This window comes from Bombina bombina, chromosome 9 (genome assembly GCF_027579735.1).
Source record: "Bombina bombina isolate aBomBom1 chromosome 9, aBomBom1.pri, whole genome shotgun sequence".
Lineage (NCBI taxonomy): Eukaryota > Metazoa > Chordata > Amphibia > Anura > Bombinatoridae > Bombina > Bombina bombina.
Genome location: NC_069507.1, coordinates 24911054 through 24934206, shown reverse-complemented (window position 1 = coordinate 24934206; position 23153 = coordinate 24911054). Strand labels below are relative to the sequence as shown.

The window sequence follows — 23153 nt, the reverse complement described above, 5'->3', positions numbered from 1 at the left end:
CCCATGTCCCAGTAAATCCAGTGAAAGCTCAAGCATTTCTGAATTGTGTTTCAGATCTAGAGTTGGCTGGAGTAATTATGCCAGTTCCAGTTCCGGAACAGGGGATGGGGTTTTATTCAAATCTCTTCATTGTACCAAAGAAGGAGAATTCCTTCAGACCAGTTCTGGATCTAAAATTATTGAATCGTTATGTAAGGATACCAACGTTCAAGATGGTAACTGTAAGGACTATATTGCCTTTTGTTCAGCAAGGGAATTATATGTCCACAATAGATTTACAGGATGCATATCTGCATATTCCGATTCATCCAGATCATTATCAGTTCCTGAGATTCTCTTTTCTAGACAAGCATTACCAATTTGTGGCTCTACCGTTTGGCCTTGCTACAGCTCCAAGAATTTTCACAAAGATTCTCGGTGCCCTTCTGTCTGTAATCAGAGAACAGGGTATTGTGGTATTTCCTTATTTGGACGATATCTTGGTACTTGCTCCGTCTTTACATTTAGCAGAGTCTCATACGAATCGACTTGTGTTGTTTCTTCAAGATCATGGTTGGAGGATCAATTTACCAAAAAGTTCTTTGATTCCTCAAACAAGGGTAACCTTTCTGGGTTTCCAGATAGATTCAGTGTCCATGACTCTGTCTTTAACAGACAAGAGACGTCTAAAATTGATTACAGCTTGTCGAAACCTTCAGTCACAATCATTCCCTTCGGTAGCCTTATGCATGGAAATTCTAGGTCTTATGACTGCTGCATCGGACGCGATCCCCTTTGCTCGTTTTCACATGCGACCTCTTCAGCTCTGTATGCTGAACCAATGGTGCAGGGATTACACGAAGATATCTCAATTAATATCTTTAAAACCGATTGTTCGACACTCTCTAACGTGGTGGACAAATCACCATCGTTTAATTCAGGGGGCTTCTTTTGTTCTTCCGACCTGGACTGTAATTTCAACAGATGCAAGTCTCACAGGTTGGGGAGCTGTGTGGGGATCTCTGACGGCACAAGGAGTTTGGGAATCTCAGGAGGTGAGATTACCGATCAATATTTTGGAACTCCGTGCAATTTTCAGAGCTCTTCAGTTTTGGCCTCTTCTGAAGAGAGAATCGTTCATTTGTTTTCAGACAGACAATGTCACAACTGTGGCATACATCAATCATCAAGGAGGGACTCACAGTCCTCTGGCTATGAAAGAAGTATCTCGAATTTTGGTTTGGGCGGAATCCAGCTCCTGTCTAATCTCTGCGGTTCATATCCCAGGTGTAGACAATTGGGAAGCGGATTATCTCAGTCGCCAAACGTTGCATCCGGGCGAATGGTCTCTTCACCCAGAGGTATTTCTTCAGATTGTTCAATTGTGGGGGCTCCCAGAGATAGATCTGATGGCCTCTCATCTAAACAAGAAACTTCCCAGGTATCTGTCCAGATCCCGGGATCCTCAGGCGGAGGCAGTGGATGCATTATCACTTCCTTGGAAGTATCATCCTGCCTATATCTTTCCGCCTCTAGTTCTTCTTCCAAGAGTAATCTCCAAGATTCTGAGGGAATGCTCGTTTGTTCTGCTAATAGCTCCGGCATGGCCTCACAGGTTTTGGTATGCGGATCTTGTCCGGATGGCATCTTGCCAGCCATGGACTCTTCCGTTAAGACCAGACCTTCTGTCACAAGGTCCTTTTTTCCATCCGGATCTGAAATCCTTAAATTTAAAGGTATGGAGATTGAACGCTTGATTCTTGGTCATAGAGGTTTCTCTGACTCCGTGATTAATACTATGTTACAGGCTCGTAAATCTGTATCTCGAGAGATATATTATAGAGTCTGGAAGACTTATATTTCATGGTGTCTTTCTCATCATTTTTCTTGGCATTCTTTTAGAATACCGAGAATTTTACAATTTCTTCAGGATGGTTTGGATAAGGGTTTGTCCGCAAGTTCTTTGAAAGGACAAATCTCTGCTCTTTCTGTTCTTTTTCACAGAAAGATTGCTATTCTTCCTGATATTCATTGTTTTGTACAAGCTTTGGTTCGTATAAAACCTGTCATTAAGTCAATTTCTCCTCCTTGGAGTTTGAATTTGGTTCTGGGAGCTCTTCAAGCTCCTCCGTTTGAACCTATGCATTCATTGGACATTAAATTACTTTCTTGGAAAGTTTTGTTCCTTTTGGCCATCTCTTCTGCTAGAAGAGTTTCTGAATTATCTGCTCTTTCGTGTGAGTCTCCTTTTCTGATTTTTCATCAGGATAAGGCGGTGTTGCGAACTTCTTTTGAATTTTTACCTAAAGTTGTGAATTCCAACAACATTAGTAGAGAAATTGTGGTTCCTTCATTATGTCCTAATCCTAAGAATTCTAAGGAGAAATCATTGCATTCTTTGGATGTTGTTAGAGCTTTGAAATATTATGTTGAAGCTACGAAATCTTTCCGTAAGACTTCTAGTCTATTTGTTATCTTTTCCGGTTCTAGGAAAGGCCAGAAAGCTTCTGCCATTTCTTTGGCATCTTGGTTGAAATCTTTAATTCATCTTGCCTATGTTGAGTCGGGTAAAACTCCGCCTCAAAGAATTACAGCTCATTCTACTAGGTCAGTATCTACTTCCTGGGCGTTTAGGAATGAAGCTTCGGTTGACCAGATCTGCAAAGCAGCAACTTGGTCTTCTTTGCATACTTTTACTAAATTCTACCATTTTGATGTATTTTCTTCTTCTGAAGCAGTTTTTGGTAGAAAAGTTCTTCAGGCAGCGGTTTCAGTTTGAATCTTCTGCTTATGTTTTTTGTTAAACTTTATTTTGGGTGTGGATTATTTTCAGCAGGAATTGGCTGTCTTTATTTTATCCCTCCCTCTCTAGTGACTCTTGTGTGGAAAGATCCACATCTTGGGTAGTCATTATCCCATACGTCACTAGCTCATGGACTCTTGTTAATTACATGAAAGAAAACATAATTTATGTAAGAACTTACCTGATAAATTCATTTCTTTCATATTAACAAGAGTCCATGAGGCCCACCCTTTTTTGTGGTGGTTATGATTTTTTTGTATAAAGCACAATTATTCCAATTCCTTATTTTATATGCTTCGCACTTTTTCTTATCACCCCACTTCTTGGCTATTCGTTAAACTGATTTGTGGGTGTGGTGAGGGGTGTATTTATAGGCATTTTAAGGTTTGGGAAACTTTGCCCCTCCTGGTAGGAATGTATATCCCATACGTCACTAGCTCATGGACTCTTGTTAATATGAAAGAAATGAATTTATCAGGTAAGTTCTTACATAAATTATGTTTTTATGTTGGGACAACTCGGCTGAAAGTGTTTTGGGCAGTGTTATGATGCAGGCACTGGGGCTGGAGTTTATTTTATTTAATATGGAGGGCTCTGGTGGTTTCACATTGTCGTGTAAGAATTTTAGTATGCCCACGATGGGAGGGACTTCCTATAGTTGCACGCCTCTTCACTGAGCGCTGTTTTCTAACAAGTTTAGTGCGCCATTCAGCAGAGATTTTCGTTTGTGCTGGAGCGGCATGTAGTATCATTTCATGCGCTCCTAGCACAGATGCGGGGAAGTCCGGTTCAGAGGCTGCCTGTGTGAGACGGATCGTTATAAGAGACATCCGGTGTCATTGTTCATGGTAGGAGAACCTCAGCAGACTGCTGAGGTGCAGAGATGCATTTAATGTCTGGTTTTTCTGACCTTTTGTATTAACAGGCCTGAGGGGTTCTCCCGGCGGTTTTAGCATTGAAATATGCCGACCGGGAGATGGTTCAGTTTTTGGCTACGCCCACGATGGGCGGATTTTACTGCTGCGCGCCTCTTCCTCTGCGCGCCTCTTCCTCTGCGCTTGTATTGTATCACTCACGGACCCCATCTTGAGTGATTGAATTCATCTGCACATTCTGTCCTGATTGGAAGAGTGCATAGCGCATAGTCAGGTTTTACTGAAGGAACGGACAAATAAAAACTAGCACTGCTGCAGAGTGGCAGGTTCTAGTTAAGCCCTTACATTGAACACATATATTTGCAATAATCTTCCATCTGTCTCCCTTTTGCGGCGACTGGAATAAAACAATACTTCTAATTCATTCTACAGTTTAATTGTTTTTATGTTATATTGTGTTTCTAGCACACAAAAACATATTAGAGGGGCAGATGGGCAACTCAGTAAGGTTTTGCTGAGGTGTGGTTAACTTCTGCAAAACTTGTGTACTATTTTAGTTTGTTCTGCACACAAAAAATAAAAAGTTACAGTTTAGAATTTAAAGAAACAGTAAAGTTTTTTTACGTATCAATTTTTATTCAAAAAATGTCACTCTTTTCTGAACCTACTCCTTCTAAGGCGTTTGCTGTTTAGGAGTCTGTTGTCAATGGTCAATCTATGCCACAAATTCCTCCTATAGTGTCCCACAAAATGTTATGGCCCACATGCAGTGCCCTGCGTTTCCTTTCACACTCCACCCTGAGTTTCTCTGCATTTCATGCATTATATGTTTTTTCTATGTGGAAGAAAACATTAATAGAGGAATTATTTTCAATTATTTAAAGGGTCTTTGCCTCAGTTACTTTAGGAGGTTTTAGCTACCCTGGGCGGCTCCGATACTTCCGGTATTCTCTGTCATAGTTTAGTGGTTAGCATGGCAGTCTTGCAAGAGTTTGAATCTACCCATGGGCACCGTTCATTTAGTAATCTATCCTATTTCTCCCAGTAAGGTATAAGGAATGGAAGAGACCGCATTCCCTATATTTAAAAAGATGTTTCCCATAGCTGACTCGGTTAAGAAGGCTGGACAAACATTCCCTAGGGTAGGAGTAGTTTCCAGCTAAGAGAACTACTATACCCTTAGAGGATAGTTGGATTTGTTAAAGGTCCTTCGGACAAAATTAGAAAAGGGATGTACACCAGGGCTCATAATGGCATCCGGCTGTGTACTTTGCTACCATCACTAGGGCGACGGCATCTTGATTTGTTGCATTGTCTGATACGACTAAGTCAGAAACTCCCATGGATAAAATCCAGGATAGGATAAAGGCTTTCAAATTGACTAATTCCTTTATTTCAAATTATTTCCTTCAAGTTATCAACTTTGGAGCATTGGTTTCAGGTTTCTCTGTTCCAGCTCACAGAGCCTTAGGGTTAGAGCCTTGCTCTACGGATGTATGCTCTAAATCTAAGTTTTTAGCGATTCCTTACAAGGGGAAGTCCTCGTTGGCATCTAACTTGATGGAAATAATGTCCTTTGAAATTTAAAGAATCCATTTAGCCTGCTGTTGACTCTAAGACAGCATGAAGGACATGCCCCCGATACGAGATTGGATCTTGCAGGGGGCAGACTTTCCGTCTTCACTCAGGCTTGGGTTCGAGATGTTTGGGGTCCCTGATCAATAGAAAATAGTGTCCCAGGGATACAAATAAGGTTCAAAGGTTTTTCCTCCCAGAGGCAGGTTTCTGTTTTCAGGATTATCTGCAGATTAATCAAGAGGAGAGGCATTCTTATTTTGCGTAGGAGACCTCTCAGACCTGGGGGTGATTGTTCCGGTTCCCATACAGGTCCAAAAGAAGAGGGAACCTTCAGACCAACAGGGTCTGGGTTTTTTATCTCAATTTGTGGTTCCCAATAGAAGAGGGAACCTTCAGACCACTTTTTAGATCTCAAGGGTCTGAACAAATGTCTTAGTGTACCGTCCGTCAAGATGCAAACTATTCGTTCCCTTCTTCCCTTGACCCAAGTGGCTCAATTTCTGACAACAGTGGATTTAAAGGACGCGTACCTTCATGTGCCATTCTCAAGAATCTTCTCAGGTTCTAAGGTTTGCCTTTATGGACAAACGCTTCCAGTTCGTGACTCTTCCTTCGGTCTTGCCACAGCTCTCAGTTTTTACAAGGGCTCTGGGATCGCTTTTGGTGGTGCTTCGGTTATGGGGTTTTGCAGTGGCGCCCTATCTGGCACCATCCTTCACTAAGTTAGATTTCATCCGGACATGGTGTTATCCTTCCCGCGATCTCACGGGTGGAAGGTAAATTCTGAAAGGAGTTTCCTTTCTTGGGAATCATAATAGATTCCATGTCCATGAAGATTTTTCTTACAAAATGACAGGAAGTCTGAGATTATCGATACTTGTCTAGTCATTCAGTCCACTCCTCGGCCTTCAGTGCTTGGTACATGGAGATAATCAGGCTGATGGTGGCGGCAATGGACATCATCCCATTTGCTTGGTTCCATCTCAGATGTCTACAGTTAAGCATGTTCAGGTAAAGGATCAGAGATTATACAGATTTGTCTCCTCAAATACTTCTGGAGCAGGAGACAAGGGATTCTCTTCAATGGTGGTTGTCTCTAGATCATCTCTCCCAGGGAACCTGCTTTCGCGGACCATCTTGGGTGTTTGTGACAACAGACGCCAGCCTTCTAGGGTGGGGAGCACTCTGGGGCTCCCTAAGGGCTCAGAGGTTTTGGACTCAGCCAGAGTCTGTTCTTCCTATAATCATTCTGGAGCTGAGAGCGATCTACAATGTTCTTCTGACCTGGCCCCAGTTAACCTCGGTCCAGTTTATCAGGTTCTAGTCGAACAAAATGATGTCAGTGGTTTACATCACTCATCAGGGAGGAACGAGGAGTTCCTTAGCGATGACAGAGGTATCCAAATAATTCAATGGGCAGAGGCCCATTCTTGCTGCCTGTCGACAATCCACATCCTAGGGGTGGACAGCTGGGAGGCGGATTTTCTGAGCAGGCAGACCTTCATCCGGGGGAGTGGGAACTCCATCCGGAAGTTTTCTCCTGCTTTTTCCTCCGTGTTGCTTTTCTTTCTCGGGTCATTGCTCGAATCAAGCTAGAGGGGGCATCGGTGATCCTCGTGCCACCGGATTCGCCTCACAGGATTTGGTATGCTGATCTGCTGGACGTGTCATCTCTGCCACTTTGGAGACTTCCGTTGAGGGAGGACCTTCTCATTCAAGGGTCTCTCCTTCCCCCAAATCGGGTTTCTCTGAAACTGACTGCTTGGAGATTTAATGCTTAATATTATCCAAGCGGGGTGTTTCTGACTTGGTCATTGAGACCTTGATTCAGGCTCATAAGCCTGTCACTAGACAAATTTTTCATAAGATATTGCGTAAATATCTCTATTGGTGTGAATTCATGGGCTACTTATGGAAGTAGAGTTAGGATTCCTGGAATTTTGTCTTTTCTCCAAGAGGGTTTGGAGAAAGGTTTATCGTTAAGTTCCCTAAAGGGTCAAATCTATTTTGTTACACAAATTTTAGCAGATGTCCCAGATGTGCAATCTCTTTGTCAGGCCTTGGTCAAGATCAGGCCTGTGTTCAATCCAGTTACTCCTCCAGGGAGTCTGAATTTAGTTCTCAGGGTTCTTCAAGGGGCTCTGTTTGAGCCTATGCTTTCCTTAGATATTAAGTTGTTATCTTGGAAGGTTTTATTTCTTGTTGCTATTTCTTCTGCTCGGAGAGTGTCAGAGCTCTCTGCATTACAGTATGTCACCTTGTCTTGTTTTCCATTGTGATAAGGTTGTTTTACGTACTAAATTAGGACTTCTTCCTAAGGTTGTTTTTGATCGGAACATAAATCAGGAGATTGTTGTTCTTTTCTTGTATCCTAAATCCTTCTTCTCAGAAGGAAAGACTTCTGCACAATTTGGACGTGGTCCGTGCTTTAAAGTTTTTCCTGCAGGCAACTAAGGACTGTCTTCAGTCTTCTTTGTTTGGGGTTTTCTCAAGAAAACGAAAAGGGACAGAAAGCTACGGCTACTTCTCTTTCTTTTTGGTTGTAGAGTATCATACGTTTTGCATATGAGGCTGCTGGACGACAGCCTCCCGGGAAAGTTACTGCTCATTCCACGAGAGCTGTTGCTTTTTCATGGGCGTTCAAAAATGATGTTCTTGTGGATCAAACTTGCAAGGCTGCAACTTGGTCCTCTCTTCTCTTTTTCAAAGTTCTATAAATTTGACTTTTTTGCCTCGGCTGAGGCCGCTTTTGGGAGAAAGGTTCTACAAGCAGTGATGCCTTCCGTTTAGGTGTCCTGTCTTGTCCCTCCCGTATCATCTGTGTACTCTTGCTTGGGTATTGAATCCCATTAGTAATTAAGATGATCCGTGGACTCATTGTGTCTTAAAAAAGAAAAGAAAATTTATGCTTACCTGATAAATGTATTTCTTTTTTGACACGATGAGTCCACGGCCCGCCCTGTTCTTTTAAGACAGGTTGTGGGTTATTGTACACTTCAGACACCTCTACACCTTGGCTTTTCCTTTCTCTTCCTAACTTCGGTCGAATGACTGGAGTGGGAGGGAAGGGAGGGAGGAGCTATTTAACAGCTCTGCTGTGGTGCTCTTTGCCTCCTCCTGCTGACCAGGAGGTAAATATCCCATTAGTAATTAAGATGATCCATGGACTCATATTGTCAAAAAAGAAATAAATTTATCAGGTAAGCATACATTTTCTCTTTTTATTACGTTAACATTTAAGGTCCCTTTTTAAAGGGATACGAAACCCACATTTTTATTTTCTTTCATGATTCAGATACAGCATGCAATTTTAAGCAACTTTCTAATTTACGCCTATATTTCAATTTGTCTTCGTTCTCTTGATATCTTTATTTAAAAAGCAGGGATGTAAGCTTGGGAGCCAGCCCGTTTTTGGTTCAGCACCTGGGTAGCTAAATGTAGCCACCAAACAGCAAGTGCTACCCAGGGTTTTGAACCAAAAATGATTGTTAAATCAAAGTGAATATAAAAAGAAACAGTGTTCAAAATTAGCACTTAGAAATTCTCAGTGTGGCCCCCATTGTGATAAGAGCAGAGAATTTCTTCTGTCAGTTCTGAGCATGAGCAAATCTGACTCTGTTATCTAGTCTATTCATTAGAAGTTTTATGACATTGGGCTAAGATAAACCTTCCTGCAAAGGCTCCTCCTTCTTGTAGGGCTGTGACAGGAAGCCCAAATGTAGTGTAAAAAATGCAATTAAAGGTAAAATCCATTTAAATAGATGAATAATACATGTTGCAATAATTTCTAGTAAGTATAAGCAACTGCTTAGTGCTTTTTTATTATTACAACAATGAAACTGAGTGTTTAACATCCCTTTTTAAAGGACCAGTAAATACAGTATATTTGCATAATTAACAAATGCACGATAAAACACAATACAAAAGCACTTTAAAATGAGTAGTAGATTTTTTTTTTTTTTCTGACAAATTTCATTTGTCTATTTCTACTCCCCCTGTATCATGTGACAGCCATCAGCCAATCACAAATGCATATTCGTATATTCTGTGAATTATTGCACATGCTCAGTAGGAGCTGGTGACTCAAAGTGTAAATATAAAAAGACTGTGCACATTTTGTTAATGGAAGTAAATTGAAAAGTTGTTTAAAACCACTGCTCTATCTGAATCATGAACGTTTTTAATTTTGACTTGAGCGTCCCTTTAAAGTTACTCTGTGGGATATACTGCAGCTGAGATGCTCTGCATTTGGTCTAGTGTTGCATTCACATTACATAACTTGTTCTGCCAATATACTGTCCGCTTTATAATGTAGCGGCCGGGTTTAGCTTATCTGACCTTGCGTACCGTGCTATTTTTGTCAGGGGATAATCTCTCATCTTAAAAACCTTTTTTGAAACGTTATCATCCTGCATCCCGAACAGTCTGCTATGGAAAAAATGAAAGATTTGAGCCAATATTTGGATAAACATTTTTGTTTTTTGCTTGACAGACGTATTAGTTATTCGGATGTTAACAAAAGTAAAGAAAACGCAATGTATTCATTTTTTACATTCCTACGAAAAACTCAAATTTCTAGTATCTAACCCTTTATGGCACTAAAAGTTAATGATAAATGTAATTATAGAAGTCTATATTGCTGCCACTGGCATAAGATATTTTTACTTTTCTTGTTCAAAATGTTGAATTCTTCAAGCCCCCTTGTTAATTAATTACTATTTAGTCAGAAGCAGCTTTATTTTGTGTAGTAAATGCAGCAGAGACAAATGGATTTTTTTTAAAGATCCAATTAAACTGATCTGGGAATATTCTGACACTCATGACCCTAAACCTACTAGTCTGCACCTGCCTTATTGCTTCTCTGTGTTCCTGTCTATAAGACTTATGTGAAGTTCTTTGGACTCCGTTTTCTGTGTTTCAGATTCTTTCCTGATCGGGGATAATACCCTGAATTTGCCAGCCTGTTCTGTAGATCATGTTGTGTAAAGGTGATAACCTGATAAATCCCAGTCTGGGGTCTCTACCCCTTTATCATTCATAAATTTGACTGTTGTTTTTTCACTATGTAGCTGATGCCACGGTGCTGCAGACTAAGTCCTTGTTTCCATTGAGGTGGTAATGTGTGGAAACTGGTGGTAACTTGACAAATCTCCATAGATTTTAAAGGGATAGGAAAGTCAAAATTAAAACTTACATGATTCTGATAGAGCCGGTCATTATCATGAATTAATATTTTGGGTTTCCTGTCCCTTTAATGGAGATAAATATTTTTATCACCAGTTTTAACAATTTACCACCTCAATGGAAACAAGGCCTATGTTGGCACTTTCTGTAATAATAAATCTGTGACACACTAAATCAGAATACTGCTGACTGTATATTTCTGGGGTGTTGCTGTTCTGTTAATTTAATGTAAATTCTTCTGGTTAGCCGGTTCCTTCATTTATAAAGGAGCACAGTGTTGAATCTGTTTCCAATCTAATAAATGTACAGAAAAAGACATTCTTGTGTCTAGTAAAGCTGGTGAGGTTGCAGAGAACATTCCGTTCTGCCTGACTAGTGGATTCATTTGGTTTCCATGTGTTTGGGAGTTATACAGTATATACAATGTATCTTATATCGTCTCCCTCGCTTATCCGTTCACACCTCTGGAAGTCTAAGAATATCCTGTATAGGAAATTCCTTTTATCACCTTGGCTGACTATGGGCTGCAGCGCACTAGTATCCAAAGGGTTAAAGAGCTAGAGATCATGTGACTGCCAATTAATGGCGATCCTCTTTAAACATCCAGAGAACTTTGCAGATTCATCAAGTTGGAACATTAAGTTTCTTGAATAATTTTCTAAACTGCTTAAATAAACACTAATCCTAGGTTTTTTTTTCACAAGCTCTACAGATAGCTGGCTGTTTCTTAAAATATTAGCTTGGCTCTACCAGAGCAATTTATACTTAAACCACCAAAAGCAGACCTGCTAGTAATCCTTACAGGGGCACTGTACAGAAAAATAACTCTGTTATCTATACACACACATGTGCACGTGCCAGACACACACTCTTATTATTTATTTAGTATAATAGGGAATTGTTATACTTTCTGTTAGCCAATGGATTACATTATTTAAATTTTGTTTATTAAAAGGACAGTAAAGTCAAAATTAATCTTAAACCAATATTCATATAACTGCAAGTAACAGACACTACTATACATAAGAATATGCACAGATACTGATATAAACATACAGTATAAAACCTTTTAAAAACTTATGTAGAAGATCCCAGTTTAGCACTATTGACGAGTTTAGGCTGGGACACCCACTGAAATGGGCAGAGAAAGCTGGTAGATTAGACCCTCCCCAGCATATGAAAAGGCCTATTATACAATCAGGAGCAGCAGGAATTTGTAGACATCAGTATACATCTAAAACTGTGGGGCTTGGTTAAGAGTCTGATATTCAGCACAATGTTATTTAAAAAAATAAGCAAAACTATGCATTGTTACAAAAACACCTCAAGATGGACTATACAAAACATTTATGCAAAGAAAGATCTGATATACAATGTCCCTTTAAACTTGTAATGCACCTGCTGACTTCTTAAGGCTAGCACTGCTTCATACCCTTATTGTTTTTAACAGATAACAATGGCAAAACAATGCATTTTATACTAACATAATGTCAGTGAATAACCTTGTATACAGATTGGCTCATCTAAATAAGTTAAATGGTGGAAGGCGTTTGGATATTGAAAAATAAATGCACTAAAAAGGATGTTAATTTGCTTTAACGTCATATTATCTATTTAGTTCTTAGTTCTCTTGGTATCCTTTGTTAAAGAGTAATCCTAGGTGAGCTCAGAAGCGTGCATGTGTATATAGCCATCTGGCAGCTAGGTTTGTAACAATGTTACACATGTAGTACCCACGACTCGAGCATGCTCCTGGGCCTACCTCAGATATAATGGAATGGAACTACAATAAAAAGGTCATTTTGATAATTTGAATAAAAATGTTTTAATTTTATTTATATTTGTAAACCATCGTTGAATTACATGTCCCTTTTTAAAAAATAAAATAGCAATTGATCGGTTCAGTGTGCATTGTGCAACGCCAGTCTTCGTCTTGCAGCGCGGCACTGCGCATTTGTGCTTTATATGAGCCGGAGTGTGGTGTTTGTTTTTCTAAGCAGTGAGTTTTATCACAACAGTGACTCTATAATACTCGCACCCGCGCACAATAGACTTATTCTCTGGTCCAGCGACTGTCACAGCTGCAGATGACAAATATTCCTGGGTGAGGAAAATTGTCTTCTGCGTGTGACACTTTCCCTGAGACATTTTATAGTAATCTATATCCTATTGATCTGCCTGAATTATTGTTTGTTTTGTTTTCAGTAATTGTATTTCAGGATCTAACTTCAGCACTGGCTGCAAAAAAGTCTCAGTAATTGTGAAAAATTTAGTTTCAGATTCAAAATGGGTAATACCATTATAATGAGCAGGTTTTAATAAATAAAAAAATGAGGTAAAGTAAAAAATTGCACTATTGCCCCCTAGAGCAGATTTGTGCAGTATTAGATAATTTCCTGTTTATATTATTGCTTACAAATAACTATAACATAACATATTAGTGCATTAGGTTTATTGCAGCATTATGTCTCCTCAATAAAACCGCTTCGCGCATTTCAACCTTCCTGTTGCAGTTTATGCAGATTATTTTGCACTCAGAAGCATTTTCTAGGTCCATATTGCTTCTCATTATACTGACACTTTATGCAAAGTTAAAGGGACAGTCTACCATAGAATTTTTATTGTTTTAAAAGATAGATAATCCCTTTATTACTCATTCCCCAGTTTTGCACAACCAACACAGTTATATTAATGTACTTTTTACCTTTGTGATTACCTTGTATCTAAGCCTCTGCAGACTGCTCCTTATCTCAGTTATTTTAATATACTTTTTACCTCTGTGATTACCTTGTATCTAAGCCTCTGAAGACTGCCCCTTATCTCAGTTATATTAATGTACTTTTTACCTCTGTGATTACCTTGTATCTAGTAACCTTCTTCCAGCCCCCTGATCACATGACTGTGACTGTTTATTATCTATTGTCTTAAATTTAGCATTGTATTGTGCTAGATCTTAAATAACTTTCTGTGCCTGAACATAGTGTTATCTATATGGCCCATGTGTACTTTCTGTCTCTGTGTTGAAAAGAGATTTAAAAAGCATGTGATAAGAGGCGGCCCTCAAAGGCTTTGAAATTAGCATATGAGCCTACCTATGTTTAGTTTAAACTAAGAATACCAAGAGAAAAAAAGCAAATTTGATGATAAAAGTAAATTGGAAAGTTGATTAAAATTACAAGTCCTATCTGAATAATGAAAGTTTAATTTATACTTGACTGTCCCTTTAAAACAGTTTTTTTGTGGGTTGGTCAATTTTTTCTTTATATCTTGTCTGTCTGTGTATGTCTATCGTCTCTCATATCTATTTTCTCTCTTTATATTTATCTGACTTTGTCTCACTCTCTTTCTTTCTTTCTTTCTTTCTTTCTTTCTTTCTTTCTCTTGCTTCTTTCTTCTTGCGGCCATCTCATGCAATATAACTGAACATTCGACTCTTTTTGGTTATTTATACGAATTCTCTCATTTAGCCAGTTTTCTACAGAATATGTGCACTTTATTCCAGGAAAGAATCTCCCTGCAGACACAGGGCTTGGAAGAATTGACGTCCTATAGTCTGATGTTCTTCCAGCAGATCTGGTCTCTTGTCTTCTGCTCTGTGTATTTATAGACAGAGCCAGTTATAGATCTTTGGTTTGGGCTGTTTGCAAACTGTCAGGCTCCTGGGAGTTTGCACCATTATCCAATAACGCCTTTAAGTGGTGGCGTAGAGCCATTTACAGGTGTCTCGCTACTTTATTATTACGTATATGCCTGGGATTTCCAACTAAACATTGAAGCCTCTATCTTTTTTTTTAGATTTAAGTCAATTTCTCCTTTTCCTCTCCTAATCCAAACAGCATTAGTGGCCGATTAATATCTTTATGCTTTATCGCTTGTCATCCCACCATACTCTGGCATATTGTACTTACGCAAAAGTGGAAGATACAAAAATATAATAATTTAACTCCTTAAAAGCCAGAGACCAGTGTATGTGACAGTCAAGAGTAAAACACATTAACCCTTCACAACCAGGAATTTTCAGCATTTTTGCTATCTCTCCATTTTTTTTTTGTTTATCAATCAAAAATGATATATTTATTTTAAGAAGACAACATAAGGTATTAATCTAGGCCCATTTTGGTATAATTCATGCCATCATTTCGTAATGAAATGTGATATAAAAAATATTAACTTTTTCACAAATTTTGGGATTCTCACAGAAATTATTTACATTCCGCTTGTGCAGTCATAACACAAATAGTTGTAAAAGCATCTCTGGGATGCTATTTGTTCTATTTTTTTCTGCAGTGTAGGGATCCCTCTTTAAACCTCCCTGAGCCCCCCAAACTGCTTTTTAACCCTCCCACTAGTGGCAAACATCTTAGGTCCTGGCAGTGGTCTGCTAGTACCCAGTTTTATTTATTTTTTAAATTACAAAATACATATCAATTCTGTAGTGCAGTAGTTTAGATTCCCATCCCTCCCTCTCCCTTCCAAACTTTATTTTCTGTAGCAAAAAATATATTGCAAAACTAAACATTTTATATAAAAATCTCAAGGTTCACTGTCCCATAATGCATACAATAATTCCTTTTTAACTGATACCTGGAATGACGTTCCAGCAGAAGTGGTATTACTGTGAGTTGTCATGAGACTAAAGACTGAATACTAAACTAGTTGTAAACCTCTTCTTGGTTTTGTCTCTAACATTTTCTGTTGAAGATGAAAGGAATTTGGGGAAGAGCTCTTATCTATAATACACAACTGGGTTTTTACACTGAATGGAAAATTGGCAGATAAGGTTGTCTGGCTGAGTATAATTTATCTGCTTTCATTTTGTATTAGAAGATGCCCTCAGCAAAAGCTCTATTAGAGTCTCCAAAATAACAAATGAAAAACTTCTGAACATTCTTTGACATCTGACAAACTTAACTTTGTTGAATCTTCTCTCCTTTCCATGAGAGCATACTGAGGTAGACTCAGGAGTGTGCACGTGTCGAGTGCTATTTTGTATAAGAGTGCTACCAAAATTTTAGCAAACACTTGTGCCTTATAGTGCTTGCTGTGTGCACACTTTTGAGTCTACCTCAGTATGCTCTCTTGGGGAGCAGCTGAGTTTTAACAAAGGGGACCAAAAGAAATTGGTAACTGTGATAAAAGAAACTGGATTTTTTGGGTTTTATTGTATGCGCTGTCTGAATCATGAAATATCTTTTGTTGAAGAAATATCAGTGCACATAGAGGAGCCAATCACACGAGGCATCTATGTGCAGCTACTGAGCCTATTTAGATATGCTTTTCAGCAAAGGATGTCAAGATAATTAAACAAATTAGATAATAGAAGTACGTTGGAAAGTTGTTTAAAATTGTATTCTCAGGCTATCTGAATCATGAAAGAAAATATTGGGTTTAATGTCCTTTTTAAAGTAAATGTTATTTCCATTTAAGTAAGTGCTATTGCATTGTCTATTTATTATGCACTTGTTGAACATGCAATTCATTTGTATTGAATGATTCTTTAGCCTATGGATTAGACCATTTAGGGCTAGATTACAAGTAGAGCGCTAAATTTGCCCGTTTGTTGTTGCACGATAATTAACCAGCCATTACAAGTGCTCAGAAAATTAACCAGAGATCTGATCTATGGTTAATTTTCTAAATGTGCCCCAAATGCTCTCAAAATAGAGGGCATTATAGTTTTGTTTTGTTTTGCTTCTTTAATTCATTTTTTTTTTTTTACCTAGGCAGTTTTTGGGGTCTAAAGTTGGCGGCAGTGGGGTGCATTAAAAAATGCCACTGAAAAGTGCAAAAGTGCCCTTACTTTGCGGTCTATGGGAACTGTGTGTTCCCAGTAAATATATGTATATGACCATATACGTGTGTATATACAAATATTTAGTCATTTACATATATATTTAAAAATATGCTGCCATCACGGCGCTACTTATCCCTTCACTGCACCATGTTCTAATGCTGTCTCTGACTGAATCAGAATGAGGCTCCCATTGGAGCCTACGGAAGTGCGCTCTTGTGAGCGCAATGCTTCAGTGCAATGCAAATGCAAGGTCACGTTCCCATTTCACCTAACTTATAATACCAGCGCACATTAGCGTGTGTTGGTATTACGAAGTGGAGCACAAATATCGCCTCAGCAAAATCTATATATATATATAGCACTGCTCTTATAATCTGGCCCTGAGTGTTTTGTATTTTGGTGTTCAGTGGTGTAGCCTGATATCAAGGCACTAATGCAGTTGGCACTTTTATTTGTGCTATTTGTTGGGGATGTTTTTCACATTTTCACATTTAAAAGTTTTCCCTTAATCAATTTCAAGTCCGTGTTGTAGATGGTTTCTTAATTTATGTTATCATATACTGCTTTTATATTGCGAACACACAAAGCTTTCTTTGTTTCAGCTGTTTTTCACTTCCCAAATACAATAAGCTTGCAGCAAACATTTTCAGTAATATGTTGTCATAAACCACTAATCAAATTCCTGAGACCATTGTTATAAGTCTGTACATGACTATGGTCTGTGCAACCAGACGTTGGCACAGGTTTGGGAGATTGTATCAACCAAAAAAAGATTTGATTATGCTACACATAGGGTGTGTACCTAGATGAAGTAACGGAGTCCTCAGTTACGCTGAGATAAAGAAATATTAGTTTACATTTAAAAATTAAAGGGAAAAAACAGGAGACAATTGTGCCATTTATTTTATTTATCTTTTTTTTTTTTTCATTTTATTTCTAAGTATTTTTGAAACCATAAAATAATGTTTAGCTATACATTTGAGAAAAAACAATTGTTAGACATTAAATGGACAATATATTGCAAAATGTTCCAGTGATCCACTGTACACGCCTGGAGTGTATAAAATAGTTCATTAGTATCTCAGGGAGAGAGTGAGTGCAGCAGTTTGAGAGGGTACGCCTGCAGCAGTTTTGAATACAATGAACTCTTTATCAGCTGCTTGTCTGAATACATTGTCTCTTTAAATTATTGGTGCACCTACAATGTTCTGTTTTGTTGAAGTGACATCTGTTCTTACCATTATCGGGTATTACCTCAGCTGCTGCAAATATTTTCTTATTAAAACTTACGTTTAGACAAAAATCTTCCTTTAGGTTTGGTTACAAACTTGGTGTAAACATTAACTTTACGTGGAAGTCAAAATTAAACTTTCAGGATTCACATATAGTAGAATTGAATAACAAAAAACTTGCACTTATTTTGGTCACTAAATGACAGCTGACTCTGCAACAATGTTATAAATATAATATTCAAGACGTGCACGCATACCTGTGTATTCTGTTATGAAAAGGAGACCAAGAGAAATTGAAATTTCATGATAGAAGCATCAGCAAAGCTGCCACAGGGCGCAAGTGACCCAGGGAAAAAATAGCTTTTTGTGCACGTGCATCAAGTAGACTGTATTATATCTGTTGCAAGAGCCAGTCTGAGATGGCTACCGATCTGTTTCACGTCTCTTTAAAATGGCCATTAAGAATTTTATGTGGTCAGAATCACCGGGTGTGAGTTCTCTTCTGATCTATTTGTTTATTTTGCATTTGCAGGATTTATAATCACAGCTGTGAGGTTATGGATGAAGGAACCTGCTGCACATTGGATCACATTCCTCTAGTGAGGTAGGTAACACACTTGTATTATATAATTATGTTTTTTGTATTTTGGCAAACAAATGTATCAACTGTAATTACCACATTGGGCACCACTATGTTGTAACTATATAAATTATTTACATTTGATTGGATATTCACTATGAAGCTCACAGGAGCGTGCTCCTGAGCCTACTAAAGTATGCTGTCATGTAAACAGATCGGAGACAAAGGTTATAAAATACTTTCCATTTTACTTTTCTCCAAATCATGAAATATTAGATTGAGCTTCCTGCTTTACTGAAAATGCTCTGGTTAATAATTAGGAACTACTTGAATAAATACTATTGCAGACAATGATAGTGTGGGGAACTGAGGTGCAAGTAATGTGTCACAACACTTGGCACTAAAATCCTTCAAATAGTGTAGGAAAAGTGCAAAAAGAAAATGATCTACTGTGTTACAGCTGGCTGTTGCTTGTGTATAACACAGCTCTAGAGCAGCAATGCATTACTGGGAGCTAAATATGTATAAATAGACCCCAATGTTCAATATAAAATTCTTCTTACCTCAAGAAAAAATAAATATAATAGTGAAGTACAGTTTGTATATGAACAAATATTCTTAAAACTGCCAAGGGGCTACTCGCATATAGATGAGCCTAACCGGCTCTGGCGATGCCTAACACCTGGATTTCTACTGCCATGTACCCAGTATTCATCCAGCAATACTCCACACATTATGTGTAACAAACATTTATTAAAAACACTTTAAAAAAAAAATATATATATATATATATATATATATATCCACAATATCGCTCCTATAAAATCGTCGCTCTGGCATCCAACCACTATATGCACTTACTGTTTTTATAGCAGGACGGAAGCGGATTAGATTGGTGTTCGTACTGCAAACTCTGCCGCCTCGTGTCTGGTAATCTCGAGATACCTTTCCTTGTGATATTAAGGGTGCTGTGTGGCTATGACGTAAAGTTCCAACGTACATTTTACCATATACGTATGGCTTTTTCAAAGAAGTTGTTTTTTTTTTCTTGAGGCGAGAAGAATATATGTCTATTTATACATCTTTGGATCATGGAATCACATCGAACATATATCCTTATTGTATTGTTGTTTAATAGTTTGCTTTTATAATCACTTTTTGAAGTAATTATTTTATCACAAGTGAGCACTGTACTTTATTTTACTACTGGGAGCCAGCAGGGCACATCTGGTGAGCCAATGATGAGGTACATGTGTGTAGCCCACAATAAGCAGCTGGTTCCCAGTTGTGCATTGTTGCTTCTAAGCCTACCTAGGTATGTTTTTCAACAGAGAATGCCAAAAGAACATAGTACCTTTGATAACAGAAGTTAGTTGAAAATTCTATTTAAAATTGCTGCTCTATTTGAATCACAAATGTTTGTGTGACTTGCTTCTCACGTCTAGAGTTTATTTCCAGGAAGCACAATAGATGTCATTGATCATTAAGTTTATGTACAAGCGTCTTGCTAAATACTGATCCCCTATGTACTGATGATGCTCTCCCTGGGCTGTCCTGGCACTGGGTATTCATATATGAGCACTGTTTCAGTAAAGCACTGTATTCCCTAAGTAAGAGCTTAGTTCCTGTAGAAGGAATTTTGCCCACTAAATACTTTGCAGAAATGTTAAGAGCAACAGAATTTACTAAAATGTTGTTGATGTTATTTTTATAAATATAAAGCACCTTTATTTGGGGGGGGGGAGTTAGATATTTCTCAAAGTTTAAAACTATCCAGGAAATATATAAATATCAAAGCTCAGAATAAATATTGCTTAAAAACGCAGCTCTTTTCTCAGCATGTATTTCTTACCCGTATCGTTCATCAAAATCATTCCCTCTGGGACTCGCCTCAGAGTTTAGTTGGTCTTGCTGAGAACTAAAATAAAACATCATTTACTTTTTCCCTGACACAGCTCAACCTCAGTGAACTTCAAATAACAGTTGCTACAGAGATCTTTTTGTATAGCGGGGAGGGCAAGGGATGGTTAGCTGGGACATAGTCACAGAATCCACTTTGTGCCCTTATTTTTCTATTTTCTTTGGTTTGTTTGCATTTGCTGACTCCCAAAGAGCAGAGGTCAGTTTATTCCCTGGGTGCTGCGTGACGCGCTCTCACTTCTAAGGGTGGTTGGAACGCAATGTCTGTAACAGGACCTTGTTGATTAAGCTTCACTAGAACTCAGTTTTCTAAGGTTTTTCCTCACTTACAAAGGTGTGTATAGATGTCTAATGGTGCAGAGCACCACGTCTCTTGTACCATGTTAATGAGCAGTGTGAAAGGCTCATATTTGTATGTGTGTGTGTGTATATATACTGTATATGTGTGTGTGTGTGTATATATATATATATATATATATATATATATATCTTTCATGTAATATATATATATTTCATGTAATTGGCAAGAGTCCATGAGCTAGTGACGTATGGGATATACAATCCTACCTGGAGGGGCAAAGTTTCCCAAACCTCAAAATGCCTATAAATACACCCCTCACCACACCCACAATTCAACAACAACTTTTCAGGAACAAGGTCTGGGGTTTTATTCAAATCTATTCATTGTCCCAAAGAAAGAAAATTTATTCAGACCAGTTTTGGATCTGAAAATTTTGACTCGTTATGTAAGAGTACCAACTTTCAAGATGGTGACTATAAGGACTATTCTGCCTTTTGTTCAGCAAGGACATTATATGTCCACAATAGACTTGCAGGATGCATACCTTCATATTCCGATTCATCCAGAACATTATCAGTTCCTCAGATTCTCTTTTCTAGACAAGCATTACTAATTTGTTGCTCTTCCATTTGGCCTAGCAACAGCTCCAAGAATCTTTTCAAAGGTTCTCGGTGCCCTACTCTCTAATCAGAGAACAGGGCATTGCAGTGTTTCCCTCGCTGTCATCCCCCACATCAGGAAAACCACAGCGGGAGGCAGATCCTTCTCTCATCTGGCAGCCAAGACTTGGAACACCCTCTCGCTGCACCTCAGCCAAGCTACCACCCTAACTAAGTTCAGAAAGGACCTCAAGACCTGGCTCTTTGACTGAACTGCAACCCTCAGCGCCTTGAGACCCTTACGGGTGAATAGCCGCGCTTTACAAGAACCCGATAGATACTAGCTCAGTCTTTATGTTCTGCAGAATCTCACACAAATCAACTAGTGTTGTTTCTTGGAAAACATGGTTGGAGATCAATTTACCAAAAAGTTCCTTGATTCCTCCGACAAGGGTCACCTTTTTAGGTTTCCAGATAGATTCAGTGTCCATTACTCTGACTCTAACAGACAAGATACGTTTAAAATTGGTTGCAGCCTGTCGACACCTTCAGTCTCAGTCATTCCCTTCAGTGGCTATGTGCATGAAAGTTTTAGGTCTCATGACTGCAGCATCGGTCGCGATTCCCTTTGCTCGTTATCACATGCGACCTCTCCAGCTTTGTATGCTGAATCAATGGTGCAGGGATTATACAAAGATATCACAATTAATATCCTTAAATCCCAATGTTCGAAACTCTCTGACGTGGTGGTTAAATCACCAGCGTTTAGTTCAAGGGGCCTCTTTTGTTCGGCCAACCTGGACTGTGATCACAACAGATGTGAGTCTTTCAGGTTGGGGAGCTGTCTGGGGATCTCTGACAGCGCAAGGGGTTTGGAAATCTCAAGAGACGAGATTACCAATCAATATTTTAGAACTCCGTGCAATTCTCAGAGCTCTTCGGTTTTGGCCTCTGTTGAAGAGAGAACCGTTCATCTGTTTTCAGACAGACAATATCACAACAATGGCATATGTCAATCATCAGGTCGGAACTCGCAGTCCCCAAGCTATGAAAGAAGTATCTTTGATACTTCCGTGGGCGGAATCCAGCTCCTGTCTAATTTCTGCGGTTCTTATCCCAGGTGTAGACAATTGGGAGGTGGAATATCTCGGCCATCAGACTTTACATCCGGGGGAGTGGTCCCTCCATCCAGATGTGTTTTCTCAGATTGTTCAGATGTGGGGTCTTCCAGAGATAGATCTCATGACCTCTCATCTAAACAAGAAACTTCCCAGATACCTATACAGGTCCAGGGATTTTCAGGCGGAAGCAGTAGATGCGCTGACACTTCCTTGGTGTTATCAACCTGCTTATATTTTCCCGCCTCTAGTTCTTCCAAGAGTGATCTCCAAAATCATCATGGAACAATAGTTTGTGTTGCTGGTGGCTCCAGCATGGCCTCACAGGTTTTGGTATGCGGATCATGTTCGGATGTCCAGTTGCCAACCTTGGCCACTTCCGTTAAGACTGGACCTACTGTCTCAAGGTCCGTTTTTCCATCAGGATCTCAAATCATTAAATTTGAAGGTATGGAAACGCTTAGTGCTAAGTCATAGAGGTTTCTCTGACTCAGTGATTAATACTATGTTACAAGCTTGTAAATCTGTTTATAGAAAGATTTATTATAGAGTTTGGAAGACTTACATTTCATGGTGTTCTTCTCATAAATTCTCTTGGCATTCTTTTAGAATTCCTAGAATTTTACAGTTTCTTCAGGATGGTTTGGATAGGGGTTTGTCTGCAAGTTCCTTGAAGGGACAAATCTTTGCTCTTTCTGTTTTATTTCACAGAAAGATTGCTAAGCTTCCTGATATTAACTGTTTTGTTCAGGCTTTAGTTTGTATTAAACCTGTCATTAATTTCTCCTCCTTGGAATCTTAATTTGGTTTTGAAGGCGTTACAGGCTCCTCCATTTGAGCCTATGCACTCTTTGGATATTAAACTACTTTCTTGGAAAGTGTTGTTCCTTTTGGCCATCTCTTCTGCTAGAAGAGTTTCTGAGCTATCTGCTCTTTCTTGTGAATCTCCTTTTCTGATTTTTCATCAGGATAAGGCGGTTTTGCTGACTTCATTTAAGTTCTTACCTAAAGTTGTGAATTCTAACAACATTAATAGAGAAATTGTTGTCCCTTCCTTGTGTCCTAATCCTAAGAATTATTTGGAAAGATCCTTACATTCTTTGGATGTGGTGAGAGCTTTGAAATACTATGTTAAAGCTACTAAAGATTTCAGGAAGACTTCTAGTCTATTTGTTATATTTTCTGGTCCT

The 23153-nt window shown here is 38.8% G+C and overlaps 1 protein-coding gene across 2 annotated transcripts in view; it reads left to right on the top strand.

Moving 5' to 3' along the window:
* The window catches only part of LOC128639797 (transmembrane protein 150A), a 250381-nt gene that overhangs the window by 53661 nt on the left and 173567 nt on the right, over nucleotides 1-23153 (top strand). For both annotated transcript variants that reach the window (XM_053691954.1, XM_053691956.1), the window contains exon 3: nucleotides 17978-18049. In XM_053691954.1, coding sequence (XP_053547929.1) covers nucleotides 17978-18049 — 72 coding nt within the window. The remainder of the gene's footprint in view (nucleotides 1-17977; nucleotides 18050-23153) is intronic.